Raw genomic sequence first — 22,610 nt, 5'->3', positions numbered from 1 at the left:
AACAGACCTAAGGCTTTGGAGTTTCTGCGACTTCTCAGGACAACAACGGATGCGATGTTCCTTGCTACCGCAGCAGTAGCACAATCCCTTGACACGACTGTGTTCCTGCTGCTGCTCAGCCAGCCTAACACAATCCACCTGCATGGGTTCAGAGAAGACTGCTGTCTCAGACTGGTGAACAAGCGGTCTTTGGAAGGACAGAGCAAGACACGACGGTTTCCTCTCACCTCTCTGGACTGTTCCTGCAACCTGGGGTCTATGCTGATTGCCAGGGAAATCAGGTCATCTAGGATAGCAGGGATGTCTAGCAGGGATCAGCCAGTTTATCCTTAATCCTTCCGGACAATCCCTCCCAGAAGGGTGCGGAACCGGCAACATACTGGCTGTGAAGATCTGAGGTTGTGGGTTGTGATAATCACCTAGGCAGGTTAGCGATGCAACTATTTTTTATTCCTTACATCCATGGTTTTACAACAACTCCAGGTAAATGGCCAAAATACACTGCCCCCAGTACACAAGACCCCATTCCTGGGGCAGTAGTTCCACTGCCTTTGCACCAGGCGATACTCACTGTCTCCCAACTTTTTGTTGGCCCACAGGTTTCTTCTCTCCAGCCAGTATAGTCTGTAGTCACTGTCCACGCTCCATACGACAGATAAAACAAAAGAAGCACAGGTATCCAGTAGAAACAGTCCTTAAGAAAGTTTATCAAATCCAGATGACAGATCCCACAACTGTAGCACGTTTGTACAGACCATTCAGCAACTGATCTCCAAACGCCATAAGTCATCCATCCATGGGCTGCAAGACCTCAGCCTAGATCCTCTCCCTTCCTTCTCCCTAAAAATGTGTCTTATTCTTCCCTGGGATCAGCCCCCTGAATGGGCAGAAGTGTTCACACCCTCCCCCCCCAAAGCTAACTGTGCATTAGTGGAGGTATTTTTGATAGGTGGAATCCATGACCTGGGACTGCATGTGAGACCTCCTGTTGTGACGGCTTTGCTGGGTCTACTAACCCCATTCACAAAGTGGGACCAGTGGCTGGGAGAACAATGGCTTAAGGCCCCGGACACACTAACGAGATTAATGGAATGGATGCTTTACATTTACCTTTAAAAATCTCCTGCCTGGCCTTATCTTCCTACATAAAGAGCTTAATGTTGAGGTGAGTCCGAGAAAAACATCAGCTGACGTTGGAGCGATGATGTTGTTGTAGATGACGACGATGAAAGGGAACATTTTCCTATTGAATTTTTAAATAGATTAATCCCATCTGGCATGTCAAGTCATTGCCTTAGACTTAAGGTGGGCAGCATTATTATGGTGTTGAGAAATTTGAATACAAAACGAGGACTCTGCAATGGTGCAGGATTAGTTGTAACATCATTGAATAGAAATGTTCTTGAGGCAGAGATTGTAACAGGATCAGCTGAAGTTGATAAGACATACAGAGAGATTTCCACTCGATCTGCCCGGGGCAATTCACTTTTTGAATTGACAAACATCTCTGTAATGTTCTAAATTTTATTTTTGTTTTCTGTAATGCCATTTACTAATTTATTAATTATGACAACTTTGTTGTTTATCGTGTAGAAAGACTAAAAGTGAATAGACATGGGTAATTTGAGTTAGTTTTTTATTATGTAGAGCACACTTTTCTAGCTTCCGAAACTTATTTGTTTCGGAACTCGGGCTGCTATTGTATACATAAGATCCATCCTGCATGTCTCCCTCTGCTTACTGTCACTGAATGGAAACATTGATTCCTGAGGCTGAACTGATGAACAAGCAAATCTCTAATAAAACACAACAATAAGATTGACGTAACCGGTGCTCCGTGCTGGAAAAAGTCTGCATCCCTTAGAGCCGCGGACTCCGCTCTATGTACATTGGTCCAGTAGTCTTTAGAACAAGCCAGTTCATCACACTTGCTTACAGACAGACCACCCTGACGCAGTCTGAGAAGGGAAGATGCAGCAAAAGACATACGGCCCGGCTCATCGAAGACTTTTCGGAAGGCTACCAGGGAGGCCTGCAGATCCAAGGTCACAGCGTCCCCTCTCTTCCACATAAGGATGAGCCATGCTAGGGCCTCTCCTGCTAGGTGGGAAATCTGGAATCCCACTTTAGTCCGATCAGAGGGAAACTGATGGGCCAATAGTTCATAGTGCACTGGCTTAAGAACCTACGGCACTGCTTAGGATCCCCGTCATAACGTGTCGGAGCAGACAAATGAGGTTTAGGTCCGGGCACATAAGTTGCATGCTGAGTACTGCCGAGGTTGTTGCAACTTGAACTGGTGCGGATGAATCAGCCGTGGTCAGGGCATCCAACCGGGTATTCACAGTCCGCAAATAGGACACTTTTTTTTCCTGCTGATCTCCCTGACGGATCAACTCTTGGTACAGCTCCGAGGGCGGAGGGGTCTTGGGATCAGCGGGGTCCATGGCCTGTACAAACTGTCACACATGTTGATCCACTGTTCCACGGTCCGGGCTTACCTTTTGGAAGGGCGTGGCTAAGCGGCCGTCAGGTACCACTCCAAGGGCCGTCCACAGTACTGCAGCATCTGACCCCAAGAGTCAGGATCGCAGACTCTGAGTTCAAGGCGGGACCAGATACTTATGCAGGTTCAGACATTGTGGATCCTGGAGCACTAGACAGGATGGACACTTGTGCAGGTTCAGACAGTGCGGTTTCAGGTTCAGGTACCACTGGAGCGGCTTCAGTTTCGGGTACCATCGGAGCTGCTTCAGGTTCAGGTACCACCGGAGCGGTTCCAGGTTCAGGTACCGCCAGAGCAATGGGAACAAGTTCAGGATTAGACAGTACTGGTCTCAGGTTCAGACTAAGCGTGTTCTACATCAGGATCTAATAGAATAGGTTCAGGAACAGGTTCAGGGACCTGACAACTGTCTATCAGGGACAAACACAAACTAACACTAGCAAAGGCATTGTAGAAGCACATCCCTACCTGGTAGCGTGCCTTAAATGCTAAATGCTTCCCATCTATTGGCTTGAGGGATGATATGTGGAGAAATCTTCTGGTGGGATGATGTATGGAGATATCTGCTGGAGACGTGATGTGTGGAGATATCTTCTGGAGGGATGATGTGTGGAGATATCTGCTGGAGACGTGATGTGTGGAGATATCTTCTGGAGGGATGATGTGTGGAGATATCTGCTGGAGACGTGATGTGGGGAGATATCTGCTGGAGACGTGATGTGTGGAGATATCTGCTGGATGGAGACATGATGTGTGGAGATATCTTCTGGAGGTCTGATGTGTGGAGATATCTTCTGGAGGGATGATGTGTGGAGATATCTGCTGGAGACGTGATGTGGGGAGATATCTGCTGGAGACGTGATGTGTGGAGATATCTGCTGGATGGAGACGTGATGTGTGGAGATATCTTCTGGAGGGACGATGTGTGGAGATATCTTCTGGAGATGTGATGTGTGGAGATATCTGCTGGAGGGATGATGTGTGGAGATATCTGCTGGAGACGTGATGTGTGGAGATATCTGCTGGAGACGTGATGTGTGGAGATATCTGCTGGATGGAGACGTGATGTGTGGAGATATCTTCTGGAGGGATGATATGTGGAGATATCTTCTGGAGGGACGATGTGTGGAGATATCTGCTGGAGGGATGATGTGTGGAGATATCTGCTGGAGACGTGATGTGTGGAGATATCTGCTGGAGGGACATGTTGTGGAGGTATCTGCTGGAGATGTGATGTGTGCAGAGACAGTCATGGCCGAAAGTGTTGGCACCCTTGAAATTGTTCCAGAAAATGAAGGATTCCTCTCAGACAATCATCACAATTACACGTTTTGTTATACACAGGTTTATTTCCTTTGTGTGTATTAGAACATCACAAAAAAAGCAGAGAAAAAAAGACAAATTGGACATCTTTTCACATAAAACCTCAAAATTGGGCCGGACAAAATTGTTGGCGCCCTCAACTTAATATTTGGTTGCACGCCCTTTGGAATAAATAACTGCAATCAATCACTTCCTACAACCATCACAAGCTTCTTACTCCTCTCAACAGGAATCTTGGACTCTTCTTCTGCAAGCTGCTCCAGGTCTCTGATATTTGAAGGTGCCTTCTCCCAACAGCAATTTTAATATCTCTCCACAGGTGATCAATGGGATTTAGATCTGGACTCATTGCTGCCACTTTAGAACTCTTCAGCACTTTGTTTCCATCCATTTCTGGGAGCTTCTTGAAGTATGTTTGGCGTCATTGTCCTACTGGAAGACCCATGACCTTGGACTCAAACCCAGCTTTCTGACATTGAGCACTACATTGCCACCCAAAATCCTTTGGTAATCTTCAGATTTCATAATGCCTTGCACACAGTCAAAGAACCAGTGCCAGAAGCAGAAAAACAACCCCAAAAATCTGTGACTCCACCATATTTGACTGTAGGTACTGTGTTCTTTTCTTTGTAGGACTCATTCTGTTTTCGGTAAACACTAGAATGACTTGCTTTATATTGACCTCATCTGTCCACAAGACGCTTTACCAGAAGGATTTTGACTTACTCACATACATTTTGGCAAACTGCAGTCTAGCTTTTTTATGTTTCTGTCAGTAGTGGGGTTCTCCTGGGTCTCCTGCTATAGTGTTTCAGTTTATTCACATGTGGACGGATAGTTTGCACAGACACTGATGCACCCTGAGCCTGCAGGACAGCTTGAATTTCTCTGGAACTTTATTGGGGCAGCTTATCCACCATCCGGACTATCCTGCTTTGCAATCTTTCATCAATTTTTCTCTGCCGTCCACATTCAGGGAGATTAGCTACAGTGCCACGGGTTGTAAACTTCTTGATTATGTTGCGCACTGTGGACAAAGGAACATCAAGATCTCTGGAGATAGACTTGTAACCTTTAGATTGTTGATATTTTTCAACAATTCTGGTTCTCAACTCCTCAGACCAGTTCTCTTCTCCTCTTTCTGTTCTCCATTAGTGTGGCACACACAGACACACAATGTTCTCCCCTTTTTATCTGGTTTCAGGTGTGATTTTCAAATTGCCCACACCTGTTACTTGCCACAGGTGAGTTTGAACGAGCATCACATGCTTGAAACAAAGTTTTTTACGCACAATTTTGGAAAGGTGCCAACAATTTTGTCCAGCCCATTTTTTGGGTTTTGTGTAAAATTTTGTCCAATTTGCCTTTTTTTCTCTGTTTTTTTTTGTGTTGTTCCAATACACACAAAGGAAGTAAATGTGTATAACAATTATCTGGGAGAAATACATTTTCTGGAACAATTTCAAGGGTGCTAAAACTTTTGGCCATGACTGTATCTGCTGGAGGGTTGAAATCTTTTTTTGGCGAGTCTGAACAGGCCGATACTTGACTGCCGATCGGAATCTATCTATCTATCTATCTATCTATCTATCTATCTATCTATCTATCTATCTATCTATCTACAGTCATTTAATGGTCAGGATCATGCTGTGCTAACACTTCATGGTCCTTATTATTGTGAAGGGTCTACTGTCCCTCCTTCTTCTCCTGTCCACTTTCATACACCGGTGTCTCCTGTTTCTGTAATGAGAGTTGTGCTAGTATCCGAGGCCGAAGCGCTGCTCTGGAGGTCCTAACTGTGCCCTGTTTGCTCCGCAGTCTAACTTCGCCATGGGTCGCCTGCCCTCCACGTACAGGAAGTGCTATATGCTGGACTTTGGTTTGGCCCGTCAATACACCAACACAAACGGGGAGGTCCGTCCGGTGAGTGGGGCAGGTGTGAGCAGCCGCCGGTGCCGCGTGCTGTCCCCCTCTGGGCGGGGCCTTTTATTGCTCTTTTTGCGTTGATGACGTTGTTTGGTTTCCATTATTTTATTCTTTCTGTTTTTCAGTTTATTTTACGAGCCGTTGCGCCGCAGTTTAGTTTTGGCGACTGGGATGCGCAGTGTGAGTGTCCATCATCCATCCTCTCCTTGGTTTGAGATATTTTACATTTATACCTGGATTGACTGGTGAAGATCATGGAGACCCCCGTAGATAGAAATCCTGGAGGGGCGGCCACCTTCTCAGGTCTCTCTGTTTATGTCGGAGGTGGCTGGGGTCCCCGGGGAATTTTATCTATGGTCGTCCTGTGATTTCCAAATTCTTCTGTTTTCTTTCTTTTGTTGATTTTTTATGATTTTTCTTACTTTGTGTCTTTCATTTCATACATGTTGGGGATCATCGGCCTCTTGGGATCAGAGGGGCAGCCTCCAGATCAGGATGGGCGCATGTCATGTAGGAGATCATTGCTGGGTACTTAGCAGAGGATTTCATTCAGGAGGACACATAATACATCCACACAATACCTGCACATTAGAGAGCAGTGGGGTCTCATTCGCCTGGCAGGCACCCTCCACTTTCACCTGCCACAATCACTTCTGTGTTCTGTCCCCCCACAGCCTCGAAATGTAGCTGGATTTCGAGGAACCGTCCGCTACGCCTCTGTTAATGCACACAAAAACAGGGTAAGTAAGACCTTTCTATCTTGAGGTTTATAGGGCTGGGTCCTCCTAAATCCCGGCTCTAAATATTCCTAATGTGAAATTGATCCACTGTCAGAGAGGACAGAAAGTAATTGTAATGAGACTGGAGGGCCTTAAGACGCTCCCCAACCAAGAATCTTCCCAGGCCAAGACTCTCCCAGGCCAAGACTCTCCCAGGCCAAGACTCTCCCAGGCCAAGACTCTCTCAGGCCAAGACTCTCTCAGGCCAAGACTCTCCCAGGCCAAGACTCTCCCAGGCCAAGACTCTCCCAGGCCAAGGCTCTCCCAGGCCAAGGCTCTCCCAGGCCAAGACTCTCCCAGGCAAAGACGCTCGCCAGCCAAGACGTTCACCAGCCAAGACTCTCCTATGCCAAGATGCTCCCCTGCCAAGACTCTCCCCGGCCAAGACTCTCCCCGGCCAAGACAGTCCTTAACTCACAGGCCCACCTTCCCTATGGTAGCTGTATTTGTCCGCCTCACCAACTCCTCTGGTAGCCAAATCTGCCTTTCCCACCTCTCCAATGGTAGCTGTATTTGTCTGTCCCCCCACCTCTTCTGGTAGCCATATCTGTCAGTCTCCCCTACCCTCTGGTAGCCATCTCTGCCCATCTCACCACCTCCTCTGGTAGCCGTACTTGCCCATCTCCCCACCTCTGGTAGCCGTATCTGCCCGTCTCCCCACTTCCTCTGGTAGCAGTATCTGCCCGTCCCCTCAGTTCCTCTGGTAGTAGTATCTGCCCATCCCCCCACGTCCTCTGGTAACCGTATATGCCCGTCCCCCTCCCCTCTGGTAGTCGTATCTACCCCTCCTCCTTTGGTAGCCGTGTCTGCCCATCCCCCATCTCCTCTGGTTTCCATATCTGCCCTTCCCCTCAGTTACTCTGGTAGCCGTATCAGCCTGTCCCCTCAGTTCCTATTGTAACCGTTTCTGCCCATCCCCCACCTCCTCTGGTAACCATATCTGCCCGTCCCCCCTCCCCTCTGGTAGCCATATCTGACGTCCCCTATCTCCTCTGGTAGCCGTATCTGCCCGTCACCCCACCTCTTCTTGTAGCCATATCAGGCCTCCCTTCCCTTTTGTAGCCATATCTGCCTGTCCCCCACCTCCTCTGGTAGCCATATCTGCCCGTCCCCCTTCCCCTCTGGTAGCCATATCTGCCGTCCCCTATCTCCTCTGGTAGCCGTATCTGCCCGTCACCCCACCTCTTCTTGTAGCCATATCAGGCCTCCCTTCCCTCTTGTAGCCATATCTGCCTGTCCCCCACCTCCTCTGGTAGCCATATCTGCCCGTCCCCCCTCCCCTTTGATAGCAGTATCTGCCCGTCCCCCCACCTCCTCTGGTAGTAGTTTCTGCCCGTTCTCCCACCTCCTCTAGCAGCTGTATCTACCCTTCCCCCCACCTCCTCTGGTAGCCATGTCAGGCCCCCCTTCCCTCTAGTAGCTGTATTTGTCCCCCCACGTCTGGTAGTCGCATCTGCTCGTCCCCCAACTTCCTCTAGTAGCAGTATCTGCCCGTCCCCCCACTTCCTCTGGTACCCGTATCTGCCCGTCCCCCCACCTCCTCTAGTAGCAGTATCTGCCCGTCCCCCCACCTCCTCTGGTAGCTTTATCTGCCCGTCCCCCCACCTCCTCTGGTAGTACTATCTGCCCGTCCCCCCACCTCCTCTAGTAGCAGTATCTGCCCGTCCCCCCACCTCCTCTGGTAGCTTTATCTGCACGTCCCCCCACCTCCTCTGGTAGTACTATCCGCCCATCCCCCCACCTCCTCTGGTAGCTTTATCTGCCCGTCCCCCCACCTCCTCTGGTAGCTTTATCTGCCTGTCCCCCCACCTCCTCTGGTAGTACTATCTGCCCGTCCCCCCACCTCCTCTAGTAGCTTTATCTGCCCGTCCGCCCACCTCCTCTGGTAGTACTATCTGCCCCTCCCCCCACCTCCTCTGGTAGCTTTATCTCCCGTCCCCCCACCTCCTCTGGTAGCTTTATCTGCCCGTCCCCCCACCTCCTCTGGTAGTACGATCTGCCCGTCCCCCCACCTCCTCTAGTAGCAGTATCTGCCCGTCCCCCCACCTCCTCTGGTAGCTTTATCTGCCCGTCCCCCCACCTCCTCTGGTAGTACTATCCGCCCATCCCCCCACCTCCTCTGGTAGCTTTATCTGCCCGTCCCCCCACCTCCTCTGGTAGCTTTATCTGCCTGTCCCCCCACCTCCTCTGGTAGTACTATCTGCCCGTCCCCCCACCTCCTCTGGTAGCTTTATCTGCCCGTCCCCCCACCTCCTCTAGTAGCTTTATCTGCCCGTCCCCCCACCTCCTCTGGTAGTACCATCTGCCCCTCCCCCCACCTCCTCTGGTAGCTTTATCTCCCATCCCCCCACCTCCTCTGGTAGCTTTATCTGCCCGTCCCCCCACCTCCTCTGGTAGTACTATCTGCCCGTCCCCCCACCTCCTCTAGTAGCAGTATCTGCCCGTCCCCCCACCTCCTCTGGTAGCTTTATCTGCCCGTCCCCCCACCTCCTCTGGTAGTACTATCTGCCTGTCCCCCCACCTCTTCTGGTAGCCGTATCTGCCCGTCCCCCCTCTAGTAGCTGTATCATACTCTGGTGAGATCACTTCCGTTTGCCTCTCCAGGAGATGGGCCGACATGATGACCTGTGGTCGTTATTCTATATGCTGGTGGAGTTTGCCGTGGGCCAGCTGCCCTGGAGGAAGATTAAGGATAAGGTAAGATGGTGGGGGGACCATGTGGTGTAGTCTGCCGGCCGCCGTGTGCCCACCTTGTGCCCTGTACACTGAGCACACTGCTTGTTGTCTCCAGGAGCAGGTGGGGATGATCAAGGAGAAGTACGACCACCGGATGCTCCTGAAGCACATGCCGTCCGAGTTCCACCTCTTCCTGGAGCACATCTCCAGTCTGGACTACTTCACCAAGCCGGACTACCAGGTAGTCCCCTGTCCACAGCCAGGAAATGCGTCCGCCCCACTGCAGGACCCAGAAATGTAGAGACAGACCTGCTTCTAACCGTTCCCTGGAAACTGTGGCTTAGGTGACAAGGGTTGTGCTGAGGAGTCACCTGCACACTGTGTCCGCGGGACTCTCCAGAGCACATGGATTCCCTCCTGACATCTATCTGTTATCTATCTGTCTATTATCTATCAGTCATCTGTCATCAGTAATATGTCAGGGGTCACGCAGTTCGGATCTTCCTACCTTCACCAACGTGACGTTCCGCACCCCCTGAGAACACGTATTATCAGCTTGGCACAGTTTTACACAGACACCCCCTGTCCACACGGGTACTGGAAGGCACGGGGAGTGAGAGGAAGGCCCATGCATCTGCTGGCGTGGCAACATGCTCGCTCACAACCCTGACAGGCTACGAGGCCCCTTTCACTAGCACCAGTGAAACGGCGCCTGGTCAGCCCGGTAGAACAGCTAACGGTTCCTCATTTGATATAAGCCTGGTTCGTTAACAGGATTATATCAGGCCAGAAACCAGCTCGGGTAGCATGTGACGTTAAAACTGAGAACACGGACATGTGGATTCATGAATCGAGATAAAAGAGCAGCCTAAGGTTAAATTATATATTTAATCGCCTAAAGGGCACACTAGACAAGACACTATATACACAATGGTCAGATATGCAAATATAAATAATGGTAGTATAAAAGATATGAGCAGATGATGCAAAAGTCAGTTATCAGTTGGATGTTAGGTCTTGGTGCTGCGCAGCCACATGGGAGGTGTGGGGGTGCCAGCGGTTTCCGGTTTCTTCCAACACGATATGACAGCGTGACATCCCTTAGAAGAGAACACCGTGCCACAGCCTCGCATGAGCACTGAACTCCTTGGTCGGTCAATCCCTTTCCCGCCCCGGGATGGTCCTAGTTTCCCTCCTCTTGAGTCCGGTAGCGGAAACTCAAAAACCTATGATGGATAATAGCTTCTCAACAGAAGGTTCATAGGGAGGCGGTTTTGGCGCCATTAGATCCGGCCAGACCCCCAATATACTTGGAGAGGCCCAGGCAGATATTTGTCCCTTTCCCGCAATCTCGGAAATGTAACCGGTATATGGCTAAGACATATGATAATTCCTTATGAAATTACGACTCCTGTCTGTCTGGGGGGGTTTGAAGCAGTAAAGCAGCTTAGGCTTCTGGGGGTGGGAGCTTTTCCACTTGGAGCTTTTGAAGCTGGACCACCTGCTGAGCCCGGTGTCCTGTCTGAGCTTCAAATTGTGATGGAAGTCTATAATCTCGGACCGGATGTGATACAGTCGATTGGCATGAAATTATATCCCCCATATTCTTCACTCTATCTATCTATCTATCTATCTATCTATCAAGCTATCTATTATCTGTCTATCTACATTGGTGTGAAAAAGTGTTTGCCCCCTTCCTGATTTTGATTTCTTATTCTTTTGTATGTTTGTCACACTTAATTTTGATACAGGAAAAAAAAAAAAAAATATATATATATATATATATATATATATATATATATATATATATATATATCTTTGTACCATGTTAGCCAATAGATAGAAGAATGTTAAGATTTGAGAGTCCTCAGTGGTTGATACCTTTTAATGGCTAACTGAAAAGATGGTAACAAATTGCAAGCTTTCGAGGCGACTAGGGTCTCTTCATCAGGCATAAAATAACACAAAATCTGGAGTCACATATTTATGCACAAGAGGACACAGAAATAATGCAATAGATGAGACAGGTGATGTGAAGCAGAACTATCATTATAGGAGAGGGATAAACAGTTGTAACCGTAAATATTGGAACAGTTTTATTGTCCTGTGATTGAGGTCTGGTCCATGATTGTGATGCCCCCACATGGTCTGAGAAGCACATTCCTTAGTTGCTTTAGGCTGAGTGCCCACGATGCGGATTTAATACGTTTCCGCGGCAGCATTTCCGCTGCGGAAACGAATTAAAATCGCTTGTTAAGAGGTCTGGGATGTTTCCCAATGATAATCCGCATGTGCTATGCACATGCTGCAGAAATTTCCGCTGCGGATTATCATTGCGGAAAAATCCACAGCACAACCAATTTGGGCGCGATTTCGCCGCGAAATCGCGCCCATTGACTTGCATTGAACCACATAATATCTGCATGTATACATGCGGATGTTATGCGGTTCAATGCGCGGATGGTACCCGAGTCTGAAGAAGAGGAGACTCTCCTCCAAGCCAGGTGCCATTGTACCTGCAAGTAAAATAAAAAAATATTCATACTCACCTCTCCGGCGTCCCCCAGTCTCCTCCCGGCCGCGTCCTCTCTCCTCGGCGTCCTGCGGTGTACTGGCTGGACCTGCGGTGACATCATTTAGTCAGCTGATGGTCACACAACCATCACCTGACCGCTGACGTCAGCTGACTAAATGATGTCACCGCAGGTCCTGCCAGTACACCGCGGGACGCCGAGGAGAGAGGACACTGCCGGGAGGAGACAGGTTTTTCATTTCTTTTTAATTCTTTTTTTTATGTTAGATGCAGCATTTGATAGTAGATATTTCCTCTAAGTTGATCACACAATATAAATCCATGCCAGTTGCATGGATTTATATTGTGTGACCAACTTGTCAAGCCTTTTTCCAAGTGATGCTCAAAATCGCTTGGAAAAGCGCTTGAAAAAAACACATGCATAAACGCATGTAAAAACACTGAAAAACACATGTAAAATCTGCATGTGTTTTTTCTGCCAAGGAGATGCAGAAATGCTCAGGAAATTTCTGCTTCAAATCTGCATCGTGGGCACATACCCTTAGAAAGACATGTCATGACATGAACATAAAGGCTCTTCTCAGTTTTGCCAGAAAACATCTTGATGATCGCCAAGACTTTTGGGAGAATACTCTCTGGACTGACGAGACTAAAGTTTAACCTTTTGGAAGGTGTATGTCCCATTACATCTGGCGTAGAAGTAACACAGTGTGAAGACCCGGGGTCTTCCATGGGTGTAACGCTACTCAAACAACACAGGGTGATGGTAAAACATGGTCGCAATACTTTATTGAACCACAAAGCGGACAATAAACATATAGAACAGTCCCAGCAAGTACCCAAGATGGTACAAATTACACAGTCTCACCCTTCCTTCTCCGCCTGCCTGGGATAGAACAGCTGCGACTTTGGAAACTTCCAGGGCAAACTACCTCAACCAGTGGCTCCCCGCTTCTGGCAAGCCCCACAGAGAGGAGGTGGCGGCAAGCTTAGGAAGTTAGCAGTCCATCGAGGTACAAGACCCGGAGACCCGAGGGTTCCAACCTGGCCTCTCCGAGAGTTTCCATGGGGCCAGATGACCGGTGGGTCCCAATCTTGCTTCTCCAAATGTCTCCAGGGGTTGCAGGCAACTGGTGGGTCCCTCCTGACAACCCCAAACAACATATCCATGGGGCCAGGTGACTTCCCAACCATGGTCTCCCCAAAATGTATCCATGTCTCTCTGATGGTTATTGGAGCAGATCCAAATCTTTCCAGTCAGGGCTGATACCCTTAAACTAGAATCATATAGAATACAAATCTGTGTCTCTTTGGGTGCCATGCTATCCATCTACTTTCCTGAAGGATGTCTCTCATTCTCCTTGTAAAGTCTTTCTGATGCTCCTTGATTCTCTGTCCCAGTTCTGACTGCTACAGAAACACATGTCCCTCCTGCTTCTCTGGGCTCAGCCCCCTGAATGGCACAACTGCTCTCACCCTCCTCCTGTTATGATCTGCAACAAGAACTAAGGAAAGATAGGGGAAAGCTGTCCCTACAGTAAGACTAAGCTGAATCCCTACTATGTAGCAGGCTGCCTGTTCCTAGCGAACAGACCTGCCTTCGTCCTCGGCTAGTCTGAACGAAGACCTATAGAATTAAGGGAGGGGTCCCTAAAAGAACTAAGGACTGGAACAAAAATGGGACACCTCCTAAACAGAAATTTTTGTAGAACACAAAAGACAAACTGACAAAAAGTACTAGAGGTCCCAGAAGGACCAAGCAAACTGACAGAGAAAGGCACCGAAGCACCTGGCTAGAGAGACAGGCAAACACTAAGGTCCAGCAAAGCCAGAAGGGCGGAGCTGGAATATAAAGGCAGATGGTCACGTGACCGCAAAACACAAGATAGAAAAAATTAACAGGAGGGTTCTAACACCTCCCCCAAAGCTCAGTGTGCATTAGTTGAGGTATCTTACTCAGGTCGACCTTATCACCTGGGTTTACATGTGAGACTCCCTGTGGTGAAGGCTCCACCCCATCTTCTTTCAACTCTTACACAATTGGCCTATACGATTTTTGAACAATGGTTAGAGGCTCCTGAGATACTAATGAGATTAGTGGAATGCTGGACACTTTACAAGTTAAATTAGTGTACATAAACTGACGATCAAGCAGAACATTAATAAAACTCAACCAACAATTTCTAATTAAAGACAAGAAGGTATTTCTCTTGGATTAACAAATCTAATCGTCTGGCTAATTAAGATTTTAAGTTGTATCGTCACATTGCTCCCCCAATGTTAATTAGCCAGACATGATAGGATCCCAATCATCCTTCTCCACTTATTGGAGACAGTCCATCAGCATGTCTTTAAGCACAGACACGAATGTAAGAGGTCTCACCTTCATGAGAACAAAACTTTGCATCATCCAGTTTCATCGGAGCATATTCCATGTCTTCCTTGCAAATAAACTCCACACGTATTTGAAGAAAACAGACTGGTATCCATTGCGTCCACACATGCCGTCCTCTGCATCCTGTGGTTCCTGAATTAAATCCGATGAGTGTCGATGGCCTGGTATTCAATCCACTGAAGCTGGCACAACTCCTGTAGTTGTCATTTCTTGTTGCTGCTGTATATCCTCTCCGGTCATCCTCCCAATGCCGGGCTGGTGGGGTTCGACATGGCAGCATCCGAAACCCACTGTGTTTTGCCTCACCTATGGTCTGCTGGGTCTGTCTACATGCCTCCCTGGTTGTGGAGCCCTTTGGACAGTGTGTAAGAACACCAGTCCCTTGCATCTCCCCTAGATCTGCTGGGCTGAGTAGTATCCCACCGGTGCCACCAATATGTGAAGACCCGGGGTCTTCCGTGAGCGTAACGCTACTCAGACAACACAGGGTGAGGGTAAAACAGAGTGGCAATACTTTATTGAACCACAAAGTGGGCAATAAACACACAGAACAGTCCCAGCGAATACCCAAGATGGTACAACATTACATTCTCACCCTTCCTTTTCTGCCCGCCTGGGATAGAACAGCTACGACTTTGGAGACTTCCAGGGCCGACTACCTCAACCAGTGGCCCCCCACTTCTGGCGGGCCCCCACAGAGAGAAGGTAGCGACAAGCTTAGAAAGCTAGCAGTCCATCAAGCTCCAAGACCAGGAGACCCGAGGGTCCCAACCTGGCCTCTCTGAGAGTTTCCATGGGGCCAGATGACCGGTGGGTCCCAATCTGGCTTTTCCTAATGTCTCCGGGGGTTGCTGGCGACCATTGGGTCCCTCCTGGCAACCCCAAACAACATATCCATGGGGCCAGGTGACTTCTTCGTCCCAACCCTGGTCTCCCGAAAATGTATCCATGTCTCTCTGATGGTTATTGGAGCAGATCCGAATCTTTCCAGTCAGGGCCAATCATATAGAATACAAATCTGTGTCTCTTTGGGTAATGCCATGCTATCCATCTACTTTCCTGAAGGATGTCTCTCATTCTCCTTGTAAAGTCTTTCTGATGCTCCTTAATTCTCTGTCCCAAGTCTGACTGCTATTGCTACAGAAACACATGTCCCTTCTGCTTCTCTGGGCTCAGCCCCCCGAATGGCACAACTGCTCTCGCCTTCCCCCAAAGCTAAGTGTGCATTAGTGGAGGTATCTTTCTCAGGTAGACCTCATCACCTGGGTCTACATGTGAGACTCCCTGTGGTGAAGGCTCCGCCAGATCTTCTTTCAACACTTACACAATTGCCGATTTTTGAACAATGGTTAAAGGCTCCTGAGATATTAATGAGATTAGTGGAATGCTGGACACTTTACAAGTTAAACTGACGAGCGAGCAGAACATTGATAAAACACAGCCAGCAATCTCTAATTAAAGACAATAAGGTATTTCTCTTGGATTAACAAATCTAATCGTCTGGCTAATTAATATTTTAAGTTGTATCATCACACACAGCATTTCAGAAAAAGAACATCATACCAACAGTAAAATATGGTGGTGATAGTGTGATGGTCTCGGGCTGTTTTGCTGCTTCAACACCTGGAAGACTTGCTGTGGTAAATGGAACCATGAATTCTGCTGTCTACCAAAAAATCCTGAAGGAGAATGTCCGGCCATGTGTATGTGACCTCAAGCTGAAGCTCATTTAGGTTATGCAGCAGGACAATGATCCAAAACACACCAGCAAGTCCACCTCTGAATGTCTTAAAAAAAAACAAAATTAAGACTTTGCAGTGGCCTAGTCAAAGTCCTGACCTTAATCCGATTGAGATGCTGTGGCCGGACCATAAAAAGGTGGTTCATGCTCGGAAACCTCCAATGTGGCTGAATTACAACAATTCTGCAAAGAGGAGCGGCCAAAATTCCTCCCGAGCGTTGTAAAGACTCATTGCCAGTTATCGCAAACACTTGATTGCAGTTGTTGTTGCTAAGGGTGACCCAACCAGTTATTAGGTTTAGGGGAAATCACTTTTTCACACAGGGCACTGTAGGTTTGGATTTCTTTTTCCCTTAATAACAAAGAGCTTCATTTAAAATCTGCATTTTGCGTTTCCTTGTGTTATCTTTGCCTATTTTATGATATGAAACATTTAAGTGACAAACATGCAAAAGAATAAGAAATCAGGAAGGGGGCAAAGACTTTTTCACACCACTGTTTCTATTATCGCTGTACATACCGGTCACTCCGTGGGTAGGAGGCCATACACACATGCAGGATATGGAGGCAGTCCACTGTACAGCACAGAACCCCACAGTATATACCAGCCATACACGAGCGGCCTTGGTATCTATGTGGCATGTCCCCGGTCTGCCAACTCACCACCCCGGCTCATTGACCGTGTACCCAGCTGCCACAGGGTCTCCTCCTTCTTGCAGATGATCATGTCCGTGTTTGAGAACAGTATGAAGGAGCGTGGAATCACAGAGAATGAGGCCTTCGACTGGGAAAAAGGAGGGACGGACATCTTACTTTCCACCAGCACGTCCACGCCACCGCAGCAGAACACCCGGCAGACGGCGGCAATGTTTGGGTAGGAGTGGGGGTGTCTCTGTCAGTTCAGCCCTGTCTGCTCCCCTAATTTTGGAGGTCACCCAGCAGCCATCAGTCGGACCCTTGTAACAGATATTAACTCTTCATGTTCCTGTATCTTGTAGGGTAGTGAACGTGACCCCGGTGCCAGGGGACTTACTGCGGGAGAACACTGAAGATGTCCTCCAGGGAGAGCACCTCAGTGACCAGGAGAATGCACCCCCCATCCTTCCAGGCCGGCCAGCAGACATCACTGGGCAGGTCCCCAATGTTGGCTTCAATGACACCGAGGTTTGGGAGGAGACAGATGTGAATCGGAACAAGCTGAGGATCAGCATCAGTAAGGTCAGTGGTGGCCGAGTGGCCGGAGCCCCCATCACTGACGTGTTTCATCCTGTCACAAATTACCATCCTCTTGTCTCCCCAGACACAATGCCTGATGGAGGATGAACACAGTCGTCATGGTTGTCCTAGTTCTCCTGTCCGGGCCCCTCCAGAGTCGCCTACCACACAGGCCCGTTCCCTCCGTTACAGGCGTGTGAACAGCCCAGAGTCAGAGCGACTGTCCACGGCAGAGAGAGTGGATCTCCCGGAGAGGAGGTGAGATGGACCACGGGCGACTGAGACCCTGTAAAAACTTCTATAGACGTCTCACCGGCATATCAGAGGTTGTCACCACCAGAAACCATGCTGGCACACAAGTCATGGCAGTCATTGGTCTGTGCCACTTCCACACTACTCCTATAATGCATGACTACTCCCCCCAGACATAGCTTATCCTTCACGGTGTAAAGTCTGTTTCCGCACACAGCCATGGAGAGCAGACGTTTTTATGCTTCCTACAACCTCTGCCCCAGGTCAGGTTTTGCCTGTAGACTGCTGTCCCCTGTGAGACTGCAGACCATTGTGGTTCTCTGCGGTCTCCCGCCCTACGGGTTGGTCTTCTTTTGACTGTAGCTTTTTCTTCTCTTTTCCAGATCCCGTATGGACCTTCCTGCATCTCCTTCACGTCAAGTCTGCTCCTCACAGCCTGCACAGATGTTGTCCATCGATACGGGTCAGGTTGACCGACAGGCCAGTGGCCGTATGGAGGTATCCGCGTCTGTGGAGCACGAAGCTCTGAGCAATGCCTTCCGCTCCGTACCACTGGCAGAGGAGGAGGACTTTGACAGCAAGGAATGGGTTATCATTGACAAAGAGACTGAGTTGAAGGACTTCCACCCTGGGGCAGAGCCAACAACCTCAGGCACCACTGATGAGGAGCCCGAGGAACTCCGACCCTTGGATGATGGGGAGGAGAGACGAAGGTCTGGAGGGGCAGATGCAGCAGTGAGGCCAAAGGTGCATGAAGTCAGACCCCGGGCCATGCAGACTGTGGCTGAAGAAGAAACATCCTTCCGCAATGAGGGCTCAGAAAACAGGGCTGAACTCCCACCAGCCAGTCCATCCCACTCCCATTCAGCATCAGCAGCACGACAGCGAAGGAGGGAGTCTGACCCCACTGGTCCTCAGAGACAGGTAAGAGGCGACAGAAGACACTATGGGGTTACAGTCTGACTGCAAGGTACCTCTGAAGGACATGAAACCCTGTTAATGGGGGGAGGGAAGGTGACAGCACTACTAACCTGACATGTATAGAAAGTTATCACCACTTATGATTACAAGCAGGAGGAACTCCGCATCTTCTCCTCACCAGCAGATTCACAATGTGAGCCTTAAGGTGGAGTCGATGATGAGGAGCAGGAGGCGCATCCGTAGAGTGCTGCGGGAGCGTAGTAGACATGGTAATAAGGGATTGGATGGAGGCATTATATGGGGGTGAAGAAGTTAATAATAGTAATGAAGGAGTAGTAGGAATGGTAATAAGGGTGGTAGAGAGGCGATATACGAGGATGAAGGAGGAGGAAACTGGGTTATATCAGTGATGTGTGGATACTTGGAGAAATAGCAAGAACAGTATGGAGGCATTAGAAAAAGAAGAGTTAATGCTGACAGCGTGTACAGTTCATGAAAGATTAAGGGCATTGTGTCATCAGAGATTGCCGGTGCGATGCTTACATTGTAGTTATATTGTGGGATAGGTTACATTGTAGTTATATTGTGGGATAGGTTACATTGTAGTTATATTGTGGGATGGGTTACATTGTAGTTATATTGTGGGATAGGTTACATTGTAGTTATATTGTATGATGGGTTACATTGTAGTTATATTGTATGATGCTTACATTGTAGTTATATTGTGGGATAGGTTACATTGTAGTTATATTGTGGGATAGGTTACATTGTAGTTATATTGTGGGATAGGTTACATTGTAGTTATATTGTATGATGGGTTACATTGTATTTATATTGCATGAATGGTTACATTGTAGTTATATTGTGGGATAGGTTACATTGTAATTCTATTGTGTGATGGGTTACATTGTAGTTCTATTGTGGGATAGGTTATATTGTGGGATAGGTTACATTGTAGTTATATTGTATGATGGGTTACATTGTAGTTATATTGTGGGATAGGTTACATTGTAGTTATATTGTGGGATAGGTTACATTGTAGTTATATTGTATGATAGGTTACATTGTAGTTCTATTGTGTGATGGGTTACATTGTAGTTCTATTGTGGGATAAGTTACATTGTAGTTCTATTGTGGGATAAGTTACATTGTAGTTATATTGTGGGATAGGTTACATTGTAGCTATATTGTATGATGGGTTACATTGTAGTTATATTGTGGGAGAGGTTATATTGTGGGATAGGTTACATTGTAGTTATATTGTATGATGGGTTACATTGTAGTTCTATTGTGGGATAGGTTACATTGTAGTTATATTGTGGGGTAGGTTACATTGTATTTATATTGCATGAATGGTTACATTGTAGTTATATTGTGGGATAGGTTACATTGTAGTTATATTGTATGATGCTTACATTGTAGTTCTATTGTGTGATTTGTTACATTGTAGTTACATTGTGTGATGGGTAACATTGTATGTTGTTACTTTGTATAAATTGTAGTTATATTGTATGATGGGTACATTATAGTTGTATTGTGTGATTGGTTACTTTATGGTTACATTGTGTGATGTTTACATTGTAGTTATATTGTATGATGAGTTACATTGTCGTTAGATTGTGTGACGGGTTACATTGTCGTTATATTGTATGATGGTTACATTGTAGTTGTATTGTGTGATGGTTTACATTGTAGTTATGTTGTGTGATGGGTTACATTGTGGGATGAGTTGCATTGTATTTGTTATGTTACATTGTAGTTATATTGTGTAATGGGATACATTGTAGATATATTGTCTGATGTTTCATTCCAGTTATCTTGTGTAATGGGTTGCATTTTAATTACATTGTGTGATGCTTACATTGTAGTTATATTTCATGATGAGTCACATTGCAGTTACATTGTATGTTGTTACATTGTAGTTATATTGAAAGAAATGTTACATTTGTAGTTATATTATGTGATTGGTTGCATTGTAGTTACATTGTATGACGGGTTACATTGTAGTTGTCACATTATGTAATGTGTTACATTGTAGTTACTTGATAGGACATGATAAGATTGGTTATATTGTAGTGACATTATGTGATGGGTTACATTGTAGTTGTCATATGATATGATGGGGTTACATTGTAGTTGTCACATTGTGTAATGGGTTACATTATTATTTATTTCTACAGCACTATTGATTGCATGGCGCTGTACATAAGAAGGTGTTACATATCAAATACAGATATCACTTAACAATGATAGACGGTTACAGAGGGAGGAGGACCCTGCCCTTGGGAGCTTACAGTCTACAGGATGGTGGGGAAGGAGACAGTAGGTTGAGGGGGGTTGCGGTAGCTCCGGTGTTGTTGAGGTGGCAGCAGCGGGGTCATGGCAGACTGTAATCTTTCTTGAAGAGATGGGTTTTCAGGTTCAGTCTGAAGGATCCAGATGTGGAGGATAATCGGACGTGTTGAGGCTCAGAATTCCAGAGGACGGGGGATATTCGGGAGAAATCTTGGAGGCGATTGCGTGAGGAACGGATAAGTGTGGAGGAGAGGAGGAGGTCTTGGGAGGACCGGAGATTACGTGTGGGAATATATCGGGAGATTAGTTCAGAGATGTACGGATTACATTGAAGTCGTTACATGATATGATGGGTTACATTGTAGTTGTCACATTGTGTAATGGGTTACATTATTATTTATTTCTATAACACTATTGATTGCATGGCGCTGTACATAAGAAGGGGTTACATACCAAATACAGATATCACTTAACAATGATAGATGGGTACAGAGAGAGGAGGACCCTGCCCTTGGGGGCTTACAGTCTACAGGATGGTGTGGAAGGAGACAGTAGGTTGAGGGGGGTTGCGGTAGCTCCGGTGTTGTTGAGGTGGCAGCAGCGGGGTCATGGCAGACTGTAATCTTTCTTGAAGAGATGGGTTTTCAGGTTCCTTCTGAAGGATCCAGGTGTGGTGGATAGTCGGACGTGTTGAGGCTCAGAATTCCAGAGGATGGGGGATATTCGGGAGAAATCTTGGAGGCGATTGCGTGAGGAACGGATAAGTGTGGAGGAGAGGAGGAGGTCGTGGGAGGACCGGAGATTACGTGAGGGAATATATCGGGAGATTAGTTCAGAGATGCACGGATTACATTGAAGTCGTTACATGATATGATGGGTTACATTGTAGTTGTCACATTGTGTAATGGGTTACATTGTAGCCGTGACATGATATGATGGGTTATATTGTAGTTTAGACATTATGTGATGGTTTACATTGTAGCCGTGACATGATATGGGTTACATCGTAGTTACTTTTGTGATCGGTTACATTGTAGTTGTCACATTGTGTAATGGGTTACATTGTAGCCGTGACGTGTTATGATGGGTTATATTGTAGTTTAGACATTATGTGATGGTTTACATTGTAGTTGGGACATGATATGGGTTACATCTTAGTTACTTTTGTGATGGGTTACATTGTAGTTGTCACATTGTGTAATGGGTTACATTGTAGCCGTGACGTGTTATGATGGGTTATATTGTAGTTGAGTCATTATATGATGTATATTGTAGTTGTACATTGTAGTTATGAAACTTTCTCAGGTTGATCCTATTTCCCACCCGTTATTATTCACCATACAGATGAGAGTCTGCAGAGAGTGTCAGTGATTGACGTCTGTTGTGTGCTGGTTCTGTTCTTGGTGAATAATGACCTAAATGAACATTCTGGACGTGACCTCACAGCTCTGGTCTATATAGGGTTTCTCTATATGGACCTCAGTGATAGTCCCAGTACAGCTGCCGCTGTTGACTTTCCGGCTGTCTCCCTCATATACATGGGCGTTATAGTCCTCTCCCCAACAAGGTCATCTTCTGATACTGGTCATACAGACGTGTGTGTTGGGTAGCTTTGTATCCTGACTGTAATGCAATGTACTCCTATGTGTATAATGCGCAGTAGCTCACCCCCAGTTACACTGCTGCACTCCATCCATGTGGTCGGGGGGTGCAAGCAATTAACTGGAGGTGGATAATTACCATTCAGTCCTAAGGGATGTGGTGTACAGTGACAGAGACCACGTACCGTAAGGAGTAACACTGACCTCACTGTGCAGCTCGAGGCCATGCTCACGTCATTTCTACCTCGTGATGATTCAAAAATGTGTGACTGTTTGATTGACTTCATCGCCCGCCGCTTCTCAGATCTCACCCGCCGCCACCCAAGCAGCTTTATTGGGAGGGGCAGGTGGTGCAGGCCCAAGATACAGGGTGCTGCCCGAAGACGCCCACAGCATGCACTAAGTCAACACGTAGCTAGAAGCAGGAGGAAAGTCTCTTCATTGCCT

The 22,610-nt window shown here is 47.3% G+C and overlaps 1 protein-coding gene across 1 annotated transcript in view; it reads left to right on the top strand.

Moving 5' to 3' along the window:
- TTBK1 (tau tubulin kinase 1) overlaps positions 1–22,610 on the top strand; it is an 89,670-nt gene that overhangs the window by 38,378 nt on the left and 28,682 nt on the right. Inside the window, exons 6-13 of the mRNA XM_073671635.1 lie at positions 5,648–5,752; positions 6,430–6,495; positions 9,139–9,231; positions 9,326–9,451; positions 16,599–16,753; positions 16,878–17,097; positions 17,180–17,352; positions 17,730–18,270. Of these exons, the coding sequence (XP_073527736.1) occupies positions 5,648–5,752; positions 6,430–6,495; positions 9,139–9,231; positions 9,326–9,451; positions 16,599–16,753; positions 16,878–17,097; positions 17,180–17,352; positions 17,730–18,270 (1,479 nt within the window). The remainder of the gene's footprint in view (positions 1–5,647; positions 5,753–6,429; positions 6,496–9,138; positions 9,232–9,325; positions 9,452–16,598; positions 16,754–16,877; positions 17,098–17,179; positions 17,353–17,729; positions 18,271–22,610) is intronic.

This window comes from Phyllobates terribilis, unplaced genomic scaffold (genome assembly GCF_046119375.1).
Source record: "Phyllobates terribilis strain yellow unplaced genomic scaffold, ASM4611937v1 Scaffold_3__8_contigs__length_932513732, whole genome shotgun sequence".
Taxonomy (NCBI): Eukaryota; Metazoa; Chordata; class Amphibia; order Anura; family Dendrobatidae; genus Phyllobates; species Phyllobates terribilis.
The sequence above is the reverse complement of the archived record's forward strand: the minus strand, read 5'-3'. Positions and strand labels throughout refer to the sequence as shown.